The 25,625-nt window shown below is 39.0% G+C and overlaps 2 protein-coding genes across 6 annotated transcripts in view; one reads left to right on the top strand and one right to left on the bottom strand.

Moving 5' to 3' along the window:
* Window positions 1–4,926, top strand: part of LOC132330571 (neurabin-1-like) — a 41,601-nt gene extending 36,675 nt beyond the window's left edge. For all 5 annotated transcript variants that reach the window (XM_059853107.1, XM_059853106.1, XM_059853110.1 and 2 more), the window contains 2 exons: window positions 1,890–2,078; window positions 3,377–4,926. In XM_059853107.1, the coding sequence (XP_059709090.1) occupies window positions 1,890–2,078; window positions 3,377–3,544 (357 nt within the window). In that variant the 3' untranslated portion in view covers window positions 3,545–4,926. The remainder of the gene's footprint in view (window positions 1–1,889; window positions 2,079–3,376) is intronic.
* A 534-nt stretch (window positions 4,927–5,460) lies between these two features.
* On the bottom strand, window positions 5,461–18,605 carry PDK1 (pyruvate dehydrogenase kinase 1). Its single transcript, XM_059853115.1, has 11 exons — window positions 18,381–18,605; window positions 15,075–15,216; window positions 13,549–13,620; window positions 12,801–12,985; window positions 12,420–12,509; window positions 12,057–12,134; window positions 11,391–11,467; window positions 10,544–10,642; window positions 9,500–9,610; window positions 8,207–8,320; window positions 5,461–8,079 (listed from the first exon to the last, which is right to left on the bottom strand). Exons 1-11 carry the CDS (start codon window positions 18,496–18,498, stop codon window positions 7,939–7,941), a joined length of 1,227 nt encoding a protein of 408 aa, XP_059709098.1. The 5' UTR covers window positions 18,499–18,605; the 3' UTR covers window positions 5,461–7,938.
* Between the last annotated feature and the right edge of the window lie 7,020 nt (window positions 18,606–25,625).

The following is a 25,625-nucleotide window of genomic DNA, read 5'->3' as shown; positions in this document are numbered from 1 at the left end:
TCTTGTGGCTGTTAGACCACACCTGACATACAGGTCCAACTTAAAATGCAAAGTGTTTCCCCTTTTTTATGTGCTATTCGTGAACACTTGTTAGTATGAGACAAAGCTGCCAATATATTTTTTTATCGCAATATCAGGTTGGGGAGTACTGTTATGTAAAATTATTTAAAACAAATGTGCATTTTTAAAATCCCCTGGTAATTTATCCAACTAATCTTCTCTGTACGAAGCATCTCAAGCTTGATAACTTGGATAGAAAACTCAGTTGTCTTGATACAGATGCTGTATAGAGCTTCAAGCCAATCCTCTTCTAGAGCCCTTTGCTGTTATTTTATGCAAATTGCTCCTCTCCTTCTGCACATCAGTAAGGCGGATGCGTTCACACTTGTTACATCTACATAAGCATTTTGATTTGGGTAAGGGGTTCATTGTTGAAATAAATATTCTGATTGTTCCCACTTGCCTTACTTTGATTTATCTCAGAAATCAAATCAGATGTGCTCCAACAGTGGTCCTGCTACATTCCAGCTGCTAGTGGCCATTGAGTCTGTGATCAGACTCAGGCTATTTGGAAGTGAAAATCCTTTGAAATGCTTATAGTGTGGATTTTCAGACCTCACTACAAACTGTTTAGCTCTACAAACCCATTCCTCTTTTTATGCATTGCCTCTTAATGTAGCCACTGTCCCTTTTTTCACAGAGCAGGGAAAGCAAAACCATTTTTAATTACGTGTAGAGTCCTTCACTGCATTGGAAATTTGAAAATTCTGTGTTTCCCCTCATATGTGTCTTCCACATTGCATGCTCAGATCCATTGTGTTGTATGATCAGATCATGTGACAGCCCTACATCTCACTGTCTTTGACTTGTAATCACCACAATCATTTTGTAACATCAATCAACTCTCCCAAATATTCCATTAAATAAGCTGGATTTTATGAGATCCCTTTGGCTGGCAGCTGTAGTTGTTCACCTGTGACTTAACATGGTCATCTCTCAAATCTGTAACTAGAAAACTCCTTTTTTCCATGTATTCTGTTTACAAATGTGTATAAGACTTGCTGGAAAAGGGGAGCATATTTTCTGCTGTTTGCAAATATCTTGGATGAGAAGTCTGCAAGTCTAATGCAGCCTGTACTCAGTCATGAGCTGGTGAGAGATGATTCTGGATAGTTAATAGTAACTTCAGTGGATTGTTGTTAGTACCACACTGGAATTTCTTCTCTGCAGACACTGAGCTCTGTTGTGTAGCTTTTCTTTTGTGATGAAGTAACAGTGCTTCAGGACAAACAGCAGTACCTTTTCCCCTCAGAAGCAAAATGAAATTGAAGCAGGGTTCCTCAAAAGCTCTGTTGGCAAAGTGTCTTTTCAGTGGAAGTCTACAAGCTGCTCTGTTTCTGAAATGGTCATCTTCTATTTGGGCAGTCCTTATAAAATGTCAACGTCATAGCATTAGTTCAAAGAACAAATAGTCTTCTCTTGACAAATGTACAAAATATAATAAAACTGTACCTAGAACACTCACCAGATTTACTGGCTACTAGAATTGTTTTTATTCTGGATTTCCATCACTTAACAATAAATAGAGTTGAAGTGCTTGATAATTCTTCGTGCTGTGTAAGATAGAGCTACCTTAACCAACTAACTGAGGAAGTGTATTCATTGTTTGGATAGGTCCAATTTACCATTTATGTTCTCTGTTTCTGACTTTGTGTTATATGTTGAAGTGTCTTGTTTATAGTAAATTAGGCAAACTGATCTCAAGAACTTTACTTTTGGAGTAGAGCATGTGTAAAAATGCACTTTGTTAATCAAACTCAACTGACAACTGAAATTCAGCATACAGTCAAGTAAAATGTTGCTTATGGTGACTTTTCTCAATTGGTTAGGCATTGGATGATGAATTTACAACAACAGGAAAGCAAAATCAATGGCACAGTAGACCTATTTCTGAATGGACCACCCAACAAGTATGCCACTGGTTAATGGGAATGAACATGGAGCAGTACATCACAGAGTTCACAGCTATGAATGTAGATGGACAGCAGTTGATGCAGCTCGACAGTGAGAAGTTGAAGGTGTGTGTACATCCTGGGATTGATTTGTAACTGCATAGGTTTCACTGTTTATTTAGACACATTTATAACCTGCAAAGTCCGATTTCCTGGTTCTATGGCTTTTTAAGGGATAGTTATTTGCTATTGTTATTTTATTTTGAGTTGCTTTTGAAATACTTGGAGACTGTATAGTTAGGTGGTAATTAGTAATTGATTGTAGAATTAAAGGCTGTTTTTAGCCAGAAAAATAACAAATATTTCTTCCTTGAGGAAATGAAAGGAAGCATAGTTGTCCAAGGAGTCTTGATACAGCTGTCACCAATCTCAGCTAAGGTCATACCAAAACAAGTTCTGGCCAATTGAAATAGAATTGCAGGATCCAGTTTTAGAAATCCGTTTCTTCAACATTTCCTCTTCAAATGGGAAGGCTGAAATCCTATCTGGTGACATTTTAAATGTTTCAAGTTTTTACTCCTGCTGAAAATGCATATTCTGAATCTTTTGAGCCTTTTCTTGCCATTTTGCACCTGGAAGCTGTAGTATATATATATCCCTTATAGTTCTGGTAAATTCCTGCAGTTTTTCTTTCTTGTTAGATTGTGAGACTACATTATGGACAGGCAAGATGTGCAGCTAGAAGAGGTTCATTGGTCTGCTCTGGCGTAAGGCAAATTATGAGGGGCTTAGGGGGGAAAAAAGGTGTTCTAACTTCAGTCTCCAAAATATGCCTGCATTTTAAATAGACATGCAACACTAAATGTCCTGTATTTTATAAAATTTCGTGGGCACAGAGAAAGTACCAGTGACTGGCCTGTCAATGACTGTCTCCAGCTGTGGAGCCTCGGGCGCGCCTGGTGCCGCTCGGGCTGACGGAATCGCCTGCTGCCACCTGCCGCTCGCAAGTGGAAGTGTGCCGTCCACTTCCTGAGCCGCTTCTTAATATGGCACCTTAAAATCCTTCAAATTAAAGAGTTATTACCGAGTAAAAATTCCTCGTGTATAAAAAGAGCTAGAAAAATATCTAGACACTAATACCAATTATGTTATTTTCTGGGAATTCTCAGGGGTTTACGTGTTTGTGGCTTGCAATGCAAAATTGTTATTTCACAACTGAAGAGCTAGCCTTGGTTTTCTTACCTACCTTGTTACCCAGATGATTATTTGCAGTGTTTTTGTGGCCCTAAATCTTTATTTTTCAAATAAACAGACTATCTTGTCGAAAAATAACACTTTCTTATATTGTTAATGCACAAGCACTGTTAACAGTGCTGTTGAAAAAAATTACTGATGAGTTTTTGTTTTGTTTTCCTCCTCCAAAGGCTTTGGGAGTTTCCAGTCAAAATGACCGATCAACAATAAAGAAAAAAATTAAGGATATTAGAAAAACACAGGAAAAACTGGAAAAGCAGAAGGAAAAGGTTCAAAAGAAGGAGAAAGAAGTTCGCAAGACTGGCAGAGTTGTGGCCACTCTTGAATCAAGCTGCTAAAATGACCATTTTATTTTAGTGCAGACTTGCCTAATCTTGAGGAAGTTCAGCAGATTTGTATATAATTGTACAATTGAGGGAGGAGGGAAAGTGCAACAGTTCAACGTGGTAGGTGGTTTTTTACTTTTTAATTGTGGTCCCTCCCCATTACAGCCCAATAAAATGAAATAATGTTTTCAGTATTTTTATTTCTAGTTGACTCTGCCTGTACTAATGGACAATAATTTAACTTTCTGCCTTAAGTAATATTTCTGCTTCTAAGGTGTCATATGCCCTTTTCATTAAATTGATGTTTGTGAAAAGTAGAATACTGTATTAAAAATCATTCCAGTATTAGTCAACTAGCATTTGATAGAGTTGAAGGTGATAGAGGGACAATAGAAAAATCCTGCCAACAAATTCAGTCTGTGACAGTCTGTTTATCTGTTGCCACTAAAGATGTATAGTTAAAATTAAGTTTAAGAAATGGTAATGTCAAATTAATTTAAAAAGAAAGCATGTATTTCAAATTTAGGATTATTTTAATTCTTTTACTTCCAGAACTTCATTCAGAGTTCACTTTAGTAGCACATAATTTTTGAATTCTATGTGTTGCAATTTACTGAGAAAATAACAAGAAATACCAAGTAGTTTTCACAAACTACATATCCTAAGCATTATAGTAAGTTTTCTGTACACTACCCGTAGGGTGTTGGGACAAGGTTTAAGCCTATAAATAAGATCCTTTTTAACCTATTTTTCCTAATAATACATAGTTTTATAGATTTATGCTATGAATAAGATCAATTTGCAATACATGTATTTCTCTTTTCTACATGCGACAAGATTTTTTGCGGACCAAATTTATATATTTGCTAATTTTAAACAATACTGTTTTTCAGACTTAAAATACTGAGGGAAGAATTGTAGGAAAAATTATCACTGACGCCCTGGGTTTCTGCCTTGTATTTAAATGTTCAGTTGTAGACTACAGATTATTTCTCTTTAAAGGAGGATTTGATTCTTGAAATAGCTTAGAACATGACTTGGTGTTTTGTATATTTACATACTATTTTCTAGACATACTACAAGAGCACTTCCTAATTTAGATTATTCCAGAAACATAGACTAGATTAAATATCAGTTCCACCCTAGAATGGACTAGAACAAAATTTACATAGTTCGTTTATGTGGACCAAGTTCTCCTTTAAATCTATGGACTGTTTTTCATTTTAATTAAATGAATGAACTTCACTGTTGGTGTTTCACTTTTTTTTTTTTTTTTTTTTTGTATAAATGTCTTAAGAATTTCAGCAAAAGGACTGTGTGGAAATGCTTCTGCACACTAAGCATTTCCAAAATAAGGTTTGAAAATCTTGGTAATAAATACTTTTTAAAAGTGATTATATTTCAGTTTTATGCATTCTTTTGTCAAGATTTAACTTATTTACTTTGTTTACAGTAGCTTTGAGTTGTATGCCAAACTTCCAGACCTTGAACCAAAGAGGAATGCTGCTCTACTGATGAAAGAGAAAGGAATTAGGAATTAGAAGTATGGAATCAACAAATGCTCAGAATCTCCCACGTAAAACCACCATTTAATTAATTCAGTCAAGAATGTTGAGTGTTTTCCCAGCTAGAACACAGAATATTGCTAGAACCCCATATTACCATTTTTCTTTAAGCATACTGTTGCACCCTGGGAAGAGTTTTCTCCTGAAGGGGACTAGTGGAAATGATGGTTTCAGAGGTTTCCCTATGTGCAGAGCTGTTACAGGTAAGGAGGGGCCACGGCAGGGATGATAAAGTCCTCTGGCACGTGAGCACGAGAACACTGATTATCACAGCCCACAGCATTTAACATCTGGCAATGCTGAATGAGAGGGCTGGATGCACTGAACGAGCTCAGTACCAAGCTACACAGTCACCCAACAAAGTTTCATTTTCACAATAGTTTTAATGAATAAATGCAGCAATTCTTTCAAAAAATTAACACAAACCAAGATTAACTTTACAGTGCAAGACTGAGCTAATTTGCATACAAAACTATTAATCTCAGCATTTTGATAGTGTACTACTTTTCTGTAGTGATTCACTTCAACTTAACCAATGTGCTCGCAATGACTTCAGTATAGTAATGAAAATACCAAACACAAAAGTTGTCTTGTGCACTTCTATTAAAAGCGAAAGTTATCAAAGATCAAATTTTTAACTATGATTAAATATTGTAAATCAAACCACAGTGCATTTGTGTTTTCACCACAATCCTTTGGGGTTGCAGGCGAAGAGATAACTACAAATATTATACAGCAAGTTGCTCTGGTAATCAGGATTCTGTTGGTAGTTAGCTGAGATCATGAAAGAGACTTTATTACAGTAATATGTAAAATACTTAATAGACTTTGTAGAAAACAAACTGTTAGCTTTTCTTCAGAAATACCACTTGTAGTTGTCTGATGTTAATAAAATCAGCTGAGTTAGTTAAAAGATGTAAAGGCTAGAATGCTCAGCTTCACACCTGATTTTTTAAAAGCCCTTGCTGTAACTTTCAGCTGTAGTTTAGCAATAGCAAAGCAATAGCTGCAAGTGTCTCCCTTCCAACATTTGTACAAGCCCCATTTTACACTATGTGGCATTTCTCACATCCTGTTGCAGGGGCAAAGAAGAGAACAGCTCTCAGTTCTCCTCACTTGTCGCCCTGCAGATTGAAAGGTGTGCCAGTTATCAACCCTCATCCTTGTAAGGAAGTACAGGGGCCTCAAGGTGCCCAGAAGCTTGAGTGGAATAGGTAACCCTACTGATCTAACACAATTAAGACACAATAATCCTCCCTCAGACTGTCAGTTTAACTGTATACAGCCCAGTCTAATGCACTTCTATTAAATTATCTACATTAGCTTAAACAGGTTATGAAACCATTTTGTTTTGCAGAACTTGGCTAGGGAGGTAACAGGGGAATCTTGCTCAGCTACAACTAGAGTAGCATGACTTCAATTTCCAACATCCTACCTATCCCCTTCACTTGTGGTATCTCACCTTCTGCTCTGCACAGAGATAGTAAACTAGCAAAAGCTAGGCTTATTGTTTCTGAGGTGGATTATGCATGTCTGCTGCAGAACAAAACCCACAGAATTACAAGCAGTTTAATTAACTGAGAAAAGAATTGGTTCCCAATGGCTTTAACTGCATCACTCCAAAAATGCTCAGGAATGACAGGGATCGAGGTGCAACACAGATGTCTATGATTTGAAGAAAGCTCATACAGTAGGCATTAAGTTGAATTCCTAATTGGAAGGACTCTGTATCTGAAATGTAAGATTTGTTCCTCTCTCTATCTTCCCCTGTCTGATTTGTCTTTGATTAACATATTCTAGTTATCATGTTTATGTTATAGTGTGACTTCCAGTTAACTACAAAAACGAGGCCAGAAGCGTATCACAAATGCAAAGGTATTTTCAAAAACCGTTAATTCCACTTATTCTTACTTACTCCTGAGAAGGCAGTTTATACTGTCAAAGTAATAGAGATGCCCTATTACAGACAAATTTTAAGAATCTGTTTATTAAAATAGTTTCATTTACAGCTGTATCTGACATACCCAAGTCTGAGATCTTACAAAGGCTAGAATGTTCATACTGTGTTTTGGTATGACCTATAGAAATACAGGCAAATGCACAACTAACATTTCTCTACTGTACACAAGCCAATGCTATTTTTTAATTCACAATGATCAGGGCAAGGTAAGTTTTCCACATCTATTATATATTCACATTACAACCAAAGAAATAGAACTGATGCCACATACCTGAGATACGTTATACCAGTAGTAGCAGTTAAAAACACTTTTTAAAAATTTTTAACCCTACAGAGGTGTGATTTATACAGCTGAAAATATCACCTTGATGTAGGCAGTGTATATAGGCAACATATCTAACTTTGCAAAATTAAGCTTCAGCATGCTTAGGATAAAAGAAAGTGCCATACACTTGCAAATGTATAGCAATGAGCTCGATATTTCTTACACGAGTTTTTTCATTAATCTGTCGAATTGTATAATGGAAGAATGTTCCAGGGAGATTTTTTAATAGCTTTTCTAATAAAATTGTTTTTAATAATACAAATTAATACCATATGTGATAGCTGTGGCATTGATCCGTATAAAAACCAAATTATTGTTCCTTTGACTTAGCTCTGAAAGCAGTCATAAATAGAAAGTGAAACAAATGAAGTATGACATTTTTTTATAAGTGCATGTTTGGGGGTTTTGGTGGCTGTTGGTTTTTTAATTTCAGAAAAGCCTCGTTACACTCAAATTTAAAATTACTTTTACATATCGGAAGTGGCTCAAAATCATAAATCAGGTCTTCTAAATTCCCTTTACAGACAAACCTACATAGGAGCTGCTGAGGAAAAAGCTACATACTCCGAAAAGTGGTCATGTCCTTTGGCTCACTGCTTGGCACACACCAATCATCGGCTTCATGGTTTGCTTTATAATGTTTCCAGGCTGCTTTGTTGTATACAGGGAGTCTTTCAATTGATTCTGTTGATAAGGCCTGTAAGGAGAAAAGGCTCTAGCTGATGATTCTTTTTAATTGAAGTTGCCATAACACAACAAGGAGCTCCATTAGCAGTTCAGATTAGAGCTGCTGATAAATGTAAAATTAGAGTGTTACATCATACCTTGATGTAAATAACTGCATCTGTACCATAGCCTTCTAAGGAATACAGTTTCAGGTCTCCTTGGAAGTACTGTGCATACAGACGTGATATGGGTAAGCCATAACCAAATCCAGCCTGATCAGGAGAAAACATATACTTCCATTAATTGCATTAATCAGTGGCATTTTCTGTTTAAACTTAATAGGCAAAATAGACAAACTAAGCATGATGTTTGACAGTAACAGGAATTCAGGTGTTAACTATTATGCCCTCCCCCAAGCTTGGGGTATTACATACCCCAAAACCAGAAGAATGCATGAATGATTGTGATTATGAGAAAACTGTTTTGATTCCTTTGTCAGGCAGGGCTGGTAGGTAACACTTCTTGCATTATGGTAGCTTTTTGAGGAGGTGCCATTGGAGAAAACTCTGCTGTGTGTCTGCATCATGCTCATGGAGCTACTAATCTTAAGTACTCAGAGTTCTTATGTCAAATACACATCATCATCATCATATACATAAAAAAGGTTCAAAACACAACGTCTGTGACTTTGCAGCTTATACTGAAATTCTACCAAGCCCTGGCTGCGGTAGTGGGACAGAGCCCTGAAGTGTTAAGTGTGATTTTTTTGTTTAAATACTCATTTTTGTTTACATTTTAGAGGTAATCTCTCAGTGAGCATACACAACACTCCTCTGTAAAGATCTCATGTTTAGTAAGTTGCAGAGTCATCTACATGCAGAACTACATATATTTTTAAATGATGCAATGTGGGAGAATAAATACAGGAAAGCTGTTCAGAGATTCTAATTTCTGAGAGCTTAGGCTTTATTTCTTGTGCATTTATTACATTCACATGAGTCTAAAGTGGATCCTCCATATGCCCTCTCACATCTGTGTATCTTCATCCTTGCTGGGGATAAGTACAATTGACTACGCAATACAAATGAACTATGGCCTTAATCTAAAGTCACTGCTATAATTATTCTTCCTTTCTTTCAGTGGCTACAAATATAATTCTGAATCCTGCTCTCACTGCAGTATGTGCAGCATAGCTACATATTCTGCTTGAGGTGGCTGATCTTTAGATTTAGTAGAGAAAAAGAGAATCTTGAACAACTTTAAATAATTTTGGTATTTTATACCGTCTTTCAGTTATTTTTTGAAAAATACTTTAATTAAGCTTGAATTAAGTAAAATTCAAATATTACTCAATGTAATATTTCTAAAATCAGCATTTCATAGCTTTAGCTAAGTGGTTTTTGTGACAATTAGACCTATCCAGGATACCATGGTATAAAAGTCTTGCATACCAAAGGTGTAGCTCGTGATGTCTCAACACGAGGACGTGGTGCTGTTGAATACATATAATTGAACAGTCTGTCAATTTTCCTCATAGGAACACCACCACCACGGTCACTCATCTGGAACAAGAAGGAGCATTTAGCTTTATATCCCTGAATACATTTTTATAAAAGACAGCTTCTCTCAAACAATAAGCCAGAAAAAATTATGGTAAAGTATTATTTGAAGGTATCCCTAGTAAGTTACAGATTTTTTTTAATTCTCACCTTCAACAATGACCAAAGAGAGATGAATCTTTCCCTTACATCCTTTATCCAAACCATTAAATAAAATACTGCCATAAGAAGCATTCATAATCTCTTGGAGAAAAGGAAATTCTGCTTGAATTGTGCATTGCTTTTACCTTGTTTATCACACACTTTTGTCTGAAGTCACTATCTGTACCTTTTAGCAAATGCTAGGTTCTCTGTGTATTTTATCTTTATTCCTCAAAAATACTGCCATTTAAATATAATTTACTAAAACCTATTACTTAAAGGAGTAAGTCAAAGGAGTTGTTTTACTACAGTTTAGTTAGACCCATGAAAAATGCAGTGCTTGCAGCTGATCTTTGAAATCAAAGATGGATATTGTACAGAAAAAAGAACAAGTTGCAAACTGTACTTCAGGAGGTTTGTTTTGTATGGAATATACAATATATATTTCCCTTTCTTCAGTTGTTTCACACCTGTATAGCTCTGTCATTGTCACTTAGAAAATGTTGGTGTAACAATTGTGTAAAGGTGCTACTTCATTTTCAGCCATAGCTGCTTCTAAGCTAGGCAAGACACAGGCAAATACAGGATGCTGTTGCAGAGCCCTCAGTGTGACCAGCCTCTTCATGAGGCAGTATGTGAAATCCCATAAGGGTTTTTTTACTTACATACATCATCACATACAATCTATGGATGGAACCAGATCACCAGCTCAAGTTACTAATATGCTGCTCATGACAGGAAAAGAAAACCCTAATCAAAATAACTTTCAGAATAGTAAAAAAAAAAAAAGAGTACCTTCACAGTTAAATCCTCATTTCCCAACGTGATGTGTACATGGATTGCAGGATAAATGCATCGATCAGCATTATGCTCCATGGTGGCTCTCATTGCATTCTGTAATTTCCAAGTACAACTTAAATCCTGTTCACTTTGTATATTAACTTAAAATATCATTTAGTAGTTATTTTTGTCATGTATTAAAGAATCAGAACAAATGTATATTGGTTTAGAAGGGGGTTTTTATATTCCTAGTTTATTCAGTATCAGTATATATTTTGTTTATTAGAATACTGAGACTTCAAATGTTTAATTTTTTCTAAAGAAAACAAGAATAGTTTAATGTGTGTGTTCTAGAATTGTGTTCTAGAATTGTTTAATTTGTGTTCTAGAATTGTTTATAATGGACATAGTACATGCAATATGACCCAAAGTCCAAGAAAAGTCTAGGACTAAACTGCCAGAGAAAAGGTCTGTAGGACGTGTTACGCATTTTACCAGATTCGAAAATACACAATTTATGGGATATCTTTATGGGATATGTGTATTTGAAAATACACAATTTATGGGATATCTTACTTGCTTTATTAACTAATGTCTTCATACATTTTAACATTTAAGCTGTCTATTCAGAAGGTATTCAGTGGCTGTGTTAGAGATACATCTTCCAAAGCTGTTCATTTTCTATGCAGTTATTGTTTCTCTAATAGTACAGGGTAGCTGTGTAGCTGCAGTCAAATGGCAAGAAGTTTGCACTTGCAAAAACACACCGTGATCTAGAATCAGTTTGAAAAGTCAAAGCAATACAATCTCAGTAAACAAAGATGTATGAAAGAATTGTGTCATTAATGGTAAGTGCACAGACCTTGAAAAGTTCAAAAACCATGTGATAGAGATGTGATGGCACGTACACCACTTGCATAGGCTGTCCTGGTGATTTAGCTGGAGAGAAGAGAGTCTAAATAACTAAATAGCAAATGAGATGTCTTTTATTCATTCCCACAGTAATTCAAAATGTGAATTTGTATTGTTAAATTTAAAGAAGGAAAATTTGAACAGAAATCTTTTGAAAAACTGTATGTTAATCAAAAGTCATAATCAAGATTTTCAAATTTTGCTTGCTGCTTTAGAAATTAATCTTAAAACCCACGATGGGATCACTGACTAGGGCATATCACAGTTGCTTTCAAATAACCTCCTCATAGGTATCGCAAAGATGGAACAGAAAGTCTTGTATAAATCTTTGACATGTCACAAGAAATGCAGAGAGGGTGAGATGCAATAATGTCAGGTGGAGAAACATGAAATCTTAGTGAGGGAAGGAGCCTGCTAAAATTTATTATATCAACAGCTGTAGAATCAAAAACTTCTACTCATGTCAGTTTTCTGATTAAAGGGAGGAATGGGGAAAGCATTCTGCCAGATTTAAAAAAAACCCAGTAGATATAGAAAACACATGAACTATGTGAAAAGCAGAACATTTAGAAGTCAACATGATGTCCAAGAGCATGCCTTGTCCACATTCACTTACAATTCAACTCTTCAAGGATAAGTTCTGGAGAGCTCATGTAATATAAATCACAAAGTCTCTTAGCATTTTCATAGCCATCTATAATAAAAAACACAGGAAGTTACATTTCCCCATCCCACTTTTTTTTTTCTCCTTTAGGATCTGATAAAAAAAATTTTGAAAGTACTGTGCACTGTCAGTGAGATTTGTACTTTTCAGAAAAACTGCATTTATAGGGAAAAGAAACAAAATTGTATTTCATGACAAATAAAACTTCTGTTCCTGGTAGGCAAGAACGAAACAATATATGCATATCAGGATGTGTATTTACTCTTAGTATAGACACTCGTGTAAGTTTTCAGGATTCTTATAATCTGAATTTACCTCTAATGACCTCAACAACGTTGCAGTTAGGATCAATGCTTCCAATATGTTTTGGATGAGCTGGATTAATTTTCCCACCAAACAGTAAAGCTGCCAAAAAAGAAAACATCATTTAATATCCAGCGTAACTTTATCATTTTAGTCTGTGTCTTCCATTTTGCTAAATAAAAATGTATAGGCAATCTATAATTTCAATCCTCACCATACTGAAAAGCCTACTATTAATAAATATTTTAAGAATCGTATGAAGAATGAGTTATAAATGGCAAGGCAAATAGTATACTTCTAAGTGGCACCTTTGTACATATTAAGCACTTAAATATTAAAGGAAAATACAGTTGACATGGTACAGATATCACTTCCCCTCCTTTCGACACCTACAGTGTTGATTAAGGAGCATTCTGATTGAAATGCGACTCATGTAGAAGCGGTCTAAAAAATACTGCACGTTCTGTGAGGTCACTGGATCAATGCCAAAGCTTTCCTTGTATTCTATGACTCCTTGAGCCATCGTAGGAATTACATCATTGTGGCGATTCCGGATTTTTATCACAGTATCTGTAAAACTAAAACGAATACTTCGTTACTATTTCACTTTCAAGGGAATTTAATCCTCCAGCAAACAGTGCCTGTCTACAAAAATGAAGACTTACAAAAATATCACCTCTGCCTACTGCAGGAAGAAGGCAAGTCAGTCTTTACAGCACGTTTCAGGTGACTAGCATTGAAACAATCAGTAATCCACTATTTTGACTGTTTATAAAATTATTATTTATTTATTATCTTGATTGCCAAGAATCAATATTTTAAATAAAGATATCAAGATAGAATGATCTTGATATCTGCCAAGAGAAAGAGAAAACTCTGCCAACTGTTTTCATGCAGAACAACCCATGCCTGTCAAATGGCACTTCTGGTCAGCCAGCACAGACCAGAGTATTCTACAGAATGACATTATGCTGACGTGCTTAATTTCCTGTTTTAATGTACCCTCCTTTTAGGGACAGGGGATGACATTGCTGCAATTCTTCTGTAAAGATTTGAGATAGGAATTTTTTTTTCAGCTATTGCTTTTTTGCCAGTTCTCCAATACAATATTAACAAGATATACGTGACAGCAAAGCCTTACCTTTGAATAGCCCCTGAATCTTCTGAGCTTTTGTCCTTAAAGTCAAGGATCTCCTGAAGACTTTGGACGTACCTTTCAATGAAACAAAGAGGATAAAGATCAATTCTAATATGCCTCCCCAGATCTCTCTGCTTAGCAATTTGTGGTCTTCCAATGTTGCGTGTTTCCAAATCATTCTACCTGTGTCCCTGTGAATTTTGTTAGACTCCTTTGAATCCATTTATGATGTTTTCTTCCAAAATTTCCAGAGCAATGCATTCAACAATTTAATAAGAATGCATAAAATATCATCTTTGTGTTTTAAACCCAGTAGGTGATCACTTATTTGCAGCCCCTGCATGTTCCTGTTAGTAGAAAAATCTTTCCATTTGTGCATTATTAAAGTATTTCTGCCATTCCTTTCCTTAGATACGTATTTTCCAAGCTGAAGAATTCTATTTGGTTTCTCCTCACGTAGAAATTGTTCCAACCCTTTGATTATCCCTCTTGGTCTTTTCTGTTCAGGATGGAGCTGCATGCAATTCAGGGGAATAATGGGCTAACACAGCGGTACAATTATATTCCTACCCATTGGTTATTTAGTTCCTAATACTATTTTCCTTCTTGCCATCAACTGACATATGCAGAAAAATATTCCCAGTAGCATCAACATTTCTCTTCCCATTGTAAGGAAGCAAGCACACAGGAGAGGAGGTTCTTCCCTATGTTCTACTTTGCATTTGCCCAAATGGAATTAATTTCCCATTTGATCAGTGTCATCTTTTATCATGAGAAGGTAAGCATTTGTGTTTCAGTAAGAATTCATTAAGCTATCTTCATTGATAGCTCTTTTCATATTCAGTCATCTAGTCAATCCCACTTCCTGGCAGATTTTGGCAGATGACTTTAAAAGCCTTTACAGAAATCCTTGTGCCTTTAGCAGTTGCCAAGCAATCTCTTTGTTTGGCTTTCATCTTTAAAAAGTTTATGCCTAAGTTCCTTACTTGGAAGCAAACTTTACTTTTCAAATAATGTCTTTTTTACTTTAATACCTTCACGTTCTCTCTGTTGTTTTATGTTTTGGCTTTGGGAATTTCCTATTGCTTTTTCTTCATATTTTCTATACCTTTACTCTCAGTCTGCAATAACCTGTCCTGTAAATGGTTTCTGCATGTTTTGCAAACATTTTGTGCCTTAGTTTCCTTCTGTTTTCTTCAACTAGTTTCTTCACTAGGTAAGTTCCCTATTAAACACCATTCTGATGGATTTTTGTTTTAAAAAAAAATTGATTCCTCATACATGAGTGTGTGAAATACTTAATGATTTTTTAATTCCCTTGTGGTTCTCTAATTGCTCCTAAATGCTTTTTTCCCCACATCTGTAAGTTTAGTTTCTGATCACACTGGTATATTTAGCATCTCAGTATTAATACATGATGTTCACATAACAAACCTATGAATGTCCTTTCAGTAGAAGAAAGTGACTTCCTCCAACCTGTGTATATGCAGGAGGTCACCCTTCAAGGGATGGAATGTCACTGTTCTTACCAGCTCTGCACCAGCTGAACTGAAGGTGTTCTTAGGAGGTTGTCTGGAAGCAAGCTGATTTCCTTCATTATGTTTGCCAATCTCACAGGCAACTCTTGTCGCAGAAACATAAATGAAGTCTTTTCACAAGCATTTTCAGATCCTAAGACCAAAATGACATCAGAATGAAGTCAATACTATGGCAGAGAACTGCACAAAATTTCTTGCATAAGAGGCCTATACCTTGATTTCAAAGCAGACTCCACCAGGCTGGTAAGCCAGTGTTTCTTTCATGGCAGCAGCCCACTTGTATTTCAAAATTTATGGCATACTGAAACCTTCCTGTTGCAGTAATGAGAATCTTCAAAATATGAACAGAAGCTAATGCAACAGTTACAGACCTATACTGTTCAACTTGAAATAAGGCTTCTATCCAAGTATATTGTTCATTTTATTTGCAGCAAACTCTAACCAGCACTGATCAAACAATGTCATTCTGAGCATGTCAGAGAAGCAAATAAAACCAGAACAAGAATCTATTTATGAGAAGGATGCTTGAGAAAGTATCATAGTCCCATACACCCTGCTTTTCATCACTGATCTTAGTGAATTATCATAACCCATCCTCGAACACTTTCAGAATATAAATTCAGTAATAGAAATCTCATTTTCAACTAAATCTGTTATAGTTTAAATTCAGTCTTACAGGAACAGAAGTCAGGTGAACGAATTCACATGAATAGTGAGAAAGAAATGAAACTAGGACAGCTACTCTGTTTAGCCATTAGGATACTAATACATTTAAATTTTTACATTTTTAAAAGCTAGAAGTGAAAATACTGCCTCTTTTGATAACCAACCTGTCCTTTTGTAAGAACAAGTGTCATCTGTGGGGGCGGCAATTAAATGTGGTTATTAAAATCAAGACCTGCCTGCACTCCCACAGAGCTTGTTTTCTTAGGTGAGAAAAGAGGGTGCAGCGTGGGGAAGAGACTAAGAAATGCTGTACTTCATTCCCAGCCAGACTTCTTTCTAGACTTAAAGACTGTCACATGAACAGCAGCTGAACTTCCTAACCTGCCCATCTGCTGCAGTGAAGTGTATACTTCAGGTCTGGTGTTTCACAACATGTATCTCCTACAAATTAACTCCTGGATTACTGCTCAGTTCACTTCTTCCATTTGGCAAATTGAGGAAGAAGATTAAAGGAAGGGATGAGGAAAGAAAAAAGGAAGCTGGGACTGCCTTAAACATGAAAAATCTTCACCACATTGAAATAGAGCAGTTTACTTTAAAGCATGCAAACTCAGACACATAATAAACTACACTGATGAAAGAATGTCAGTTAATAAAAAAAGTGAATAATTTACAAGAAATTCCTCCACAATGGCACTTACCAGCATTATGCACTGTCTACATATGACCTCTGCCTAAGAAACCTTTCATTCTTCTCCCTAGTCAGATTGCACAGGCATGACTGTTACTGGCCTTTCCCTTTTCTTGGGTAAAATTCCAAGAACAAATCAGATTGGAGGTATTAAACTGTAAATACAATCGTTAAATGCCTCATATACTCAAAAAAATTACATTTCACAAAATAGCTTTTGTATCTGAAGGCCTTATCTTTGCAATCTTGGGTCAAATATGGAAGGCAGTATAGAGCAGGCAAATTGAACTGGCAAATGACTCTTCCCATGTGCAGCTACAGTCTGTATCTAGGCAAAGAATGGGTAAAACTCCTACAGAAAATACTGTGGTCTTATAAGCCAAGACCAGACTTGAATTTGCTTACAGAATATTTCAAGTTAGCTTTACCAGATTTTATTATTTCCTCTTTGACTGTTCTCTCTTTCAAAAGGAGAAAAAAATATCCTTAATGAAAACACCATTATAATGATTATAATGGCTACAGAATGTCTTACAGAGAAATACTGTCTCTGTCTTGCAGTCTTTTTTATTTCCATCTTTAGTTTTTACTCTCTGTAAAGGATCTGTAAAGATTAAATCTGTAAGGATTAAATCCTTAAGCAAAAGAGAGGAAAAAAATATTGTAGAAGTTTCAAGATTATTTTTTACCTTATGTTCAGGTACTAAGATCAAAAAAGTAGCCTATCTTTTGACACAAGAAAATAGTGTGACTTGAAAATAAATATTGATTTTATGGTAAGCATTTTATCAGTAGTGGTAAAATAATACAGGTCAAAGCAAACTCTGAATTGCAAGCTTCTTTGCTTAAAAGTAAAGCAGCAACAGAACATATGGTGGAGTTCCTGCAGGAATCTGGAGTTTTAAATGTCAGATATATTTCACTGCCACAAGTGAAACGCTGACTAGATGGATGAAGTGATAGCAGATAATTGTGAGAAAATCTTCTTTGTAAGTCTTCCTGCTTATACACAGTTTGGGGTTCTAGGATTAGTTCCCACTTAGGTTTTACTTGCAAAGCTACAAAAAGCCATGAAACTATTAACTAGTTAAATATATAACACGTAAACATGTATGCACACCAAAGTGCCTTGGGTACAGAAACAAAACATACTGTAGAATGGCTCCAACCTCAGGCTTTGAAAAGGTGTCTCAGTGTGACTTACACAACCCTTCTCTATGTGGTCTTTGCTTTGAAGCAGAATAGAACAATTCCTGTGATCCCTTTTGTTTCCGAGCTGACAGTCAAACCTGGAAGCATTAGAAGTGGTTTTGGCACTGAGTGTAAGATTGAGTATCTTGTTACTGATTTACTCAGTTTCAAGACTAGATTCCAAACCCTCCAGGATGGCTCCAGTCTGCATCCTGTTCTTTTTCACCCACACCTTTTAAAACGGCAACATTTGGCTAGGCTGTTTCTGTAGGGCACAGGCTAAGTGACTGAGCACTGATGACTGTTCCAGCCCCTCGGTGCCAGCTGAGGCTAAACGCTTCACGTGTTTGGAAGATGCCTTTAAAAGGCTGCATGCTGCTCAGCAAAAGGCTTAACCAGTCTCACCTGTTTGAGTCACTGCTCTAACGCTACCAGTTGTCACAGCTGTTCCCATCCTCTCCCCAACACTGCGGGTTCTGCAGGAAAACACCCAACTAGCCCGGTGGTGCCAAAAACTGGAGTTTTCAGCTATGTTTCAACCTTGCCCTAGTCGCGGTCTCCGGGAATGAGCCAACTGGGCTCCCTTGTCCCAGAAGGAAGCAGAGCCCTTTTCTGCCATAAAGCACAGCATTAACAGATAAGCAACAGCTGGGCAGCGCTGACGGCGTGAGGGGTCGTGGCCGTCCCGCTCCTCACAGGCACCTGTGGGAGGAGGGGCAGCGGTCGAGGGCGGCTCGCCGGGGACTCACCGAAGTCCAGAAATTGCTTCATGGAGAGCGGCGAGGGGGAGAAGCGTGAGTAGAAGTCCACCTGCTGCGGGATGTTGCCCGGGGCAGCGCCGCGCAGAAGGGCGCGCAGCAGCCTCATGGTGCCGGTCCGTCCCCTCAGCTCAGCCCGGCCCGGCCGCCATTTCCCGCCGCGCCGCTCCCCCGGCCCCTGCCCAGGCCGCGGCCGCCTCCGTCGCGCCGCCGGGAGGAGGTGCCCGAGGGAGGTGGGTGTCTCCGCCCGGCCCGGCCCGCCGCGGCGCGGGGCGGAGGAGAGGGCGGCTCTGAGGGAGCGGGGCGGGGGTGCCCCGAGCTGTGCGGCGGCGCTTCAGGCGGACGCGCAGCTGTCCCCGGCGCCTTGAGGGCCCGACGGGAGGAGGCGACGCTCGTTCCGTGGAGGAGCCCGACCACGCACAGGTACGCGACGTTACGGGTGCCGGTGCCGCCGCCAGCCCGGCGAAGGGCTGCGGGTGCGTCCTGCCCACAGGCGGGGAGCCGTGAGGGCTGTGGGTGTGGGGGCCGGGACCGCGACCGCCGGGGCCGCGGCGAGGCCGAGAGATGCCCGTGCACCAGCGGCTCTCGCTTGGCATTGCGGTGCCCGGGGGCTCGGCCATGTGGGCTCAGCGCACCGGGGGCTCCCCCTCGCCCTGGGATGGAGCCGTGGCGGGCGGCGGGGACTCGGCTCCTGGTGTGGGTGAGCCGCGGGCCGGAACGGGAACTGTAGAAACTCACTGAAGGGCCGGCGGGGGGGCAGAGCCTCACTCGGGGCCATCGGCCGGGCTTAAACAGCTGTGTGTCTTCTCGCTATGGCACCTGTGTCTGCCCAGCTGCGGGGTGGGCTGGGGTTCCTTTCGGTTACAAGAAAAAATATAATCAAACAAAAATCACAGAGGAAGAATAGGGCTTCTGACTTTACAGATGCACTCCTGATCGGTCAGCAGGGAGCACAGTATGTGTCTATTGGTAGAAAAGCACTTGGGCTGTGTGTCACAGTGAATCACTTTACTGCCTGTTAAAATGCAACATGTGAGGTACCAAACTGTGTATTGATTGGTTTATTATCCTGTTCTGGTAGAAATAGCTAGAATACTAACAAAAAAAAGGCCATCAATAGTGATTATAAGTATTTCTGATAAACTTACTGCAGTATAGATGTTGAACACATCTTTGACACTAGGCTCTCATCTCCATCAGATAGATTTATCAGCACAGATAAATTTTGATACCTGGTAGCTTGAGCTAGGTGCCTCAAAAGAGGGACCCCCCAGACGAAGAAACTCCTGGGCAATTATTATTACAGTCTAAACTCTGCACACAACAGTGTGGATCAATAGCATAATAGAGTCTGGGCCCTTCTTGACTTTCATTGCTTTGCTGTTTTGTTACCAAGTGTTTGCCAGGTGGTCATCTTCACATCCTCTTAGGTCTGTTTCTGTGGTAATTTCAGTCAGTTCTGTAGTCCATATTATAATGTGGTTGCTCCAGCTATTTATTTTTGAGTAATATTTAAATTACAGTTTTGTCTATTCTAACTATTAATAATGTTTAGGCTGTTAGTTCCAGGTTTCACTGTGATCCATCTTTGACTAAAGCAATTAAGCCATATAACTCAGCTTGCTATAACAATTCTAGCTATTTATGCCAAGCAAGCACTTAGCTACTTTCAAATAATATGAATTTTTCAGTAATTGTACCTTTGTTTTGGTAAACATATCTGATTTAATAATTTAGTATTTGATACGAGTTTAACCTCGTGCCCTAGCAGAGTTTGAAGGCAAGATTCACTCTGTTAGTTACTGCATAGGCCATAATTCACACTCAGGCACAGAGGTGTGTACATCTATACCTGCATGCAGTTACTAGGAAAGTTCCCCTTGAGTTCAGTGGAATGCATCAAATCCATTTACATTTCTCAGCAGGCAGGAGTTGCTCCTCGAGGGCTGTAGGGGGATGGTCTTTCCTGTATGGCAGGCTTGAGGGTTCATGAGCTCCAGGTGGTGTCCCACCTGGAGAGGTGCTGGTCACAGCCTGCTGGGGTGTGGGAGAGTTCAAAGGGCCTCTCTTGGTACTGCTCTTTATTGGGTCAGAAGATGCTTGGCTTTAGTCAAAAATATATTTCCATCCTAGCCAAGTTTTAAAGTAGTGGAAATTCTGGGGGAGAAAAGTCCAGTAACAATGGTGCAGTTTCATTAGCACTGCAGCCGAGGGAGGTAACTCCTGAAATCCTAGAGCAGGCCTGAGGAGGTGTGGGATGGAATGCACCATCACAGTTCCCCCATGTCTGAAGTCAGTTCAGGTGCTCCACAGAGTGACAGTGTGGTCGCCTCTTGCTTCTCTGCCTATATACAGGTTAATGCTATGTTCCAATTGCAATTGGAGAGAAATTTTGGTTGCCTAATTATTATGGTTTTGTTAAATGTTAATAATATGTATCAGGAAGGCCTCTTCTACAGTGCCATCCATAAAGTTATTCTCCACACTACACCATACTGAAATACTGTTCAATAAGAAGCATTATTCCAATTTACCTTTTGCATTTCAGTGGGCAAGGTGCCCTCATGACCTTCCCTTATAATTACTGTTAACAGTAGATTTTACCCACAGTGAAGAAACATATATAGTATGGAATGTGCTATAGTTACCATATTGATTAAAATGAAGAAGTGAGGGTCTCCAGCCTGTGGGAACTTGCTGATGTGTGAATCAAATTTGGTTCATGCTGGCAGTGGTTGCTCCTGTAAGAAGGATAAGCAATCTTTTGATGGCTAGCCTGATCTCCAGAGATGTTCTGTGATCATTCCCAGTGCCATTCCTGAAAAGAAAGAACAACAATATCAACAGTGGATGATGCCCTGCATACGTTTGCTTTTTCTATTGTGGATATTAGTATTCACTCCATAAATTTATTAAATCAACTTTTCAATATTGTTTGGTTTCCTGTAAACAATCCTGGTACCTGTGACTTGTCTATGACATGATAGTGGGGGCGGATATCCTATGGCATCCACTAGAGCAGTTCTGATCCAGCAATCACAATTAATCCCTGCTTTGTTGGATTCCCCCCATTTAAGGTTGTGTTATTTCTGGTTAATGTTGCATTGAAATACAGAAAACATTTGATTCAATCAGGCTCCAGAAGCAGTTTCCTGAACTGTACCAATAGTATGTGAGAATGAAGCAGGATTAGACTGCTTTTTTCATCTGGTTTGTAATCCAACTACACCTTAATCTTTATGCTGCAAACTGAATGGCTTGTTCTGCTCTGGCCAGGGAGTGGTGGCTAATTGGGCAAACAGCTTGTCTGTCTCTGCAAGACTTCTACAAATACAGCCTGTCAGCAGGTTTTGCTCATTGCTGCTTGTAGGCCACTCCTGGAACACCAAGGAGTAGCTCATGCTGCTCAAGTTTGTAATAGTTTGGAACTTGTACTTGAGAATTGCTGTGCTCAAAACCATTTTATGATGGCCTCTCAGCTGTGAGCCAGCGCTAGTTTAAAGCAGTGCCTACAAGCAGCACATGGAGTCTTTGTAAACTGTTGCAATTTCTTATGATGGCTCTGGATTGGCTTCACCTTTTATATGTATATATTTCTGTGGTGTTGTTTGGTGTTTCAGCTTTACAGACATGCCTTAAAAACTGGCCTTCTGCCTAAACTTATCTTTGGACAGCAGTCCCCAGGCACGAGATGTGGCGAAGGCTGCCAGAGGTTAAATAAATCATTGTGCACTGTAAGGACCATACACAGTCACGTATAGAGAGAGCACTTTTCTCAGAAAAAGTTGTGCAGGATGAGCAGTCACAGAAATAAATGTGGATAAAAGAGTGGTGGATAATTCTTTAAATGCTGTTTTTAGATAAGAACTGCTCTATTTACCTAATGGTGTTTCCTCATCTTGTTTAAACAACTGATCAGATCCTGATCCATGTAAACATGTTCTGTTAGAATATTGGAGAAAATTTTGAATGCTCTTTCTCTCCTAAAACCTCTTTCTCTCATTGATGATTTTCTAGGAGCTTGCTCTAATGTGATCCAGTGTGACACTGGCCAGAGCTCTCATGTACTAATTTCTGTAAATTCTTATGCAAACCAAAAAGGAGAAATGTATTATTTTCGTTAGTTTGCGTTTTTCCTTCTCATATTCATGCTTATTGGTGTTGTTGAAATTCTGATACATCTGGATCAATAATTTAAATGGGACAGAACAATTCAGACCTCAAAAGAACTGAAAACACAATGTTTAGTTGAATTTCAATTTTATTTATTTATTAAGTTCTAATATTGCACAATGTTACATAGAAAGAGTTTCTTGTTTGTTAAGGTATTACTGAAAGTCATCAGTTCTTGGGTGCTGCATGTACTAGTGCTTTTTTCCTTTTCCTTAAGGGAGCTCTTAATCTGAGCTGCTCCAAAGTAGGTGCAGCTCAGATTAAGAAAACAAATTGCCAGGTATGAGTATCCGTGTAATATTTCTTTCTTTTCTTTCAGTGGTTTATGTGCTTGGCTGCAGTGCCTGCACAGTCACCTGGCCCATCCAGCCAGTTTGTGTACTTAACCACACAAATTGTTTTTGTTCTTAGGTTTGTCTTCATCCTTAGGATTTTGTCAGTAAGTTGAGCTTTTGCTATGCTAGACAAATTCTTAGGGTAACATTGGTTTGTGTGGCTTTGGTTTCTTTTTGTGAGGAGCTATGACCCTTATGAGGTTCTTAGGATACTCTTAGGATACTATGGATGTCTTTTGGATACAGGAAAAATATACTACACAGCTACTGAAGTTAAGCATTAACACTTTTGGGGAACAGGAACAGCAAAGTATTTTGTGGACACTGCGGACACTCTCAGCAGCTGTCAGAGCTGGACTGCTGGTCCGGGTGGATCTGTGGTCAGGTGCAGGATGGCTGTTTTCACGTGCTCCTCCTTGCTAAACTGGAATTGCTCAGAGTGCCCTGTAAGCAGTGATGCACTTCTTGGCTCTGTACTGGGGTGCTCTGTTGGACCCCTCCACTTCAAAAAACCAAGCATTATCCTGCTAACATTTCTTTTAATCAACTTATCAGTTGCATTATTTCATATGATCCTAGCAAAAGTATTTGACTCCTCTATCCCTTCCTTCCCTATCCCACCAAAACACTGGGATTGAGGGATAGAATACATAGGGTAGCATTGTGTATCAGGGATGAGGGGGATTTATTTTGGTCTGTGGCAGCAAAGACACCTCCTCTTGCAAAAATCTGTTCTCTGTGTTTTCTGGGATATTTGAGGCAGGTAGGGCCCTGAAAGGGTGCTGCTTGCAAACCAACATTTTACTAGAAAAGGAAGAAAGGGATCTTTCTTGCAATATGAAAAATGCTAACTGCAGGTCCCCAACCCCTTCATAGTGACAATGTCACACCTTGGCTGGGGTTTAAGGCCCGTTACAGCAGAAGTCTTTTGGGATAAGGAGTTTTGCAGTTTTTTACAAGGATAGGACTCAGCAAGGTTTATGAGCCTGTAAAAGGTGTATAGCATGAATTATGACTCTGGGGCCTGGAAAGATAGACATTGAAAGACATCTGAGGACTGGAAGAAAAAAACTAAAGCAACTGGTTACACAATCCCTAGAATGAAACACTCATGCTGTTCCTGTGCCACACAGCCATGCTGTCTGGTGAGGCAGCTGAAGCATGTCCAAGCGTGTCCACAGGCCACTGCTGGCTCAGAGCACTGGCTGCAGTTGCCTGGTTGTTTCGTCACAGCTTGGTCTCCTGGCCTCTGAAACCAACTGCTGACACACTTGCTTTGTGCTGGGAGAAGCTACTGCAGCTGTTGAACATGAGCAGCTCTCTGGTTCAGTGCAGTCTGTGAAGACACACTGCAGCCATGATGATCAGCACTGCAGCAAGAGTGCTTTATGGGGATTGGTGGTTCAGTGCCCCTTTCAGAATTTCCTTTTATCTCATGTGCTGATTCTTGATTGGTGTCCAACTGAGCACCCTGTTGCCTCTCTTTTTCCACATATAACTCTTATGGACAGGTGGCTACTGGAACTGAGCTGTGGTGGTCCCTTAAATTGAAAGGTATATTCTTTGATAAGGTGTCTGCTGTGCTGCAACAGTTAAACATATGGGAAAGTATTGCAGTTTACTAACACTCTATTTGTGTACCTTGGAGGATATAGAGTGTGCATATTTTCATATGGATATAAAACACACACTGTATATAGTGAACATTAAGTTTTATATATCACATGTATGCATACATTTTGTACACAAACACAATTAGGAGTGCTGTACCACTGTATATATTGTATAGACTACATCTAGTACTATGATGTGTATGGTACATATAAGCATACATATAAAACCAAATATAATAGATTTGTTCAAAACTTACTACAATCAGCTACTTAACTGTTCTGCCAGTTGATATTTTGTCTTCTTGTAGACAAATGTTTGTGGCCATCATGTCAAGGAGAGTAATTGCTTAAAAAGAGCAGGTTGAGTTCTTGTCTTTGAGATGCTCTGAAGGATCCAGGGGCATTTTCTGGGTCTAGTTCTGGAAGCTTCTGGCCTCAACAAGAAGGAGTGGCCAAGCACATATCCAGCTACCATTTTTCTTTGACCTTTGTTGCATCAAAAGGCCTTTCAGCAAAAATGAGTAAAAGCATCCAGTGGGGGCTAATATCTTAAAAGGTGGAGCCACATTTTGTCTGTTGGGTTTGGTGAGATTTTTTTCCCTGCGTAATTCTGGCTTTTCCATAGGGCTTTTTTGGTAGACTCGAAACTACCCTGCAATTGTGTTACATCAAATTTCCATGGCTAAATAAATACAAATAGGTATGCAAAGTCCTTGACCAGTTTGGGGGGATGCAGCCATCTCCACTACTTACTCAAATACTCATTTGGCACTATTTAAGCTTTTTAGGAGGTTGCTTGCATGGAAGGGCTCTGGGGCAGCATGAGTGCAAGCATGGAGTGAGGAGAGAGGAGCCGTGTCCCGCTGGGAGCTGGCACGTGATGCTCTGACTCCTACCACTGCTGGCAATGGCAGCAAGCAGCAGAGAGCCTGTGAGCCTGAGACTGTGACTTATCTCCTCCTGCTCCTTATCTGCCCCTTGCATGGAGCAGGGCAGCAAGAGCTACAGAAATGCTGAGAGAGAACTTGTTAAAGCCTACCACTTTCAGCCTCTTCTTCTAGGGAACTTAGCTGTGGACACCTCAGTTTAAGTCTGATAAAATTACCAAGACCATC

The sequence above is a fragment of the Haemorhous mexicanus genome, chromosome 8 (assembly GCF_027477595.1).
Source record: "Haemorhous mexicanus isolate bHaeMex1 chromosome 8, bHaeMex1.pri, whole genome shotgun sequence".
NCBI lineage: Eukaryota > Metazoa > Chordata > Aves > Passeriformes > Fringillidae > Haemorhous > Haemorhous mexicanus.
The sequence above is the reverse complement of the archived record's forward strand: the minus strand, read 5'-3'. Positions and strand labels throughout refer to the sequence as shown.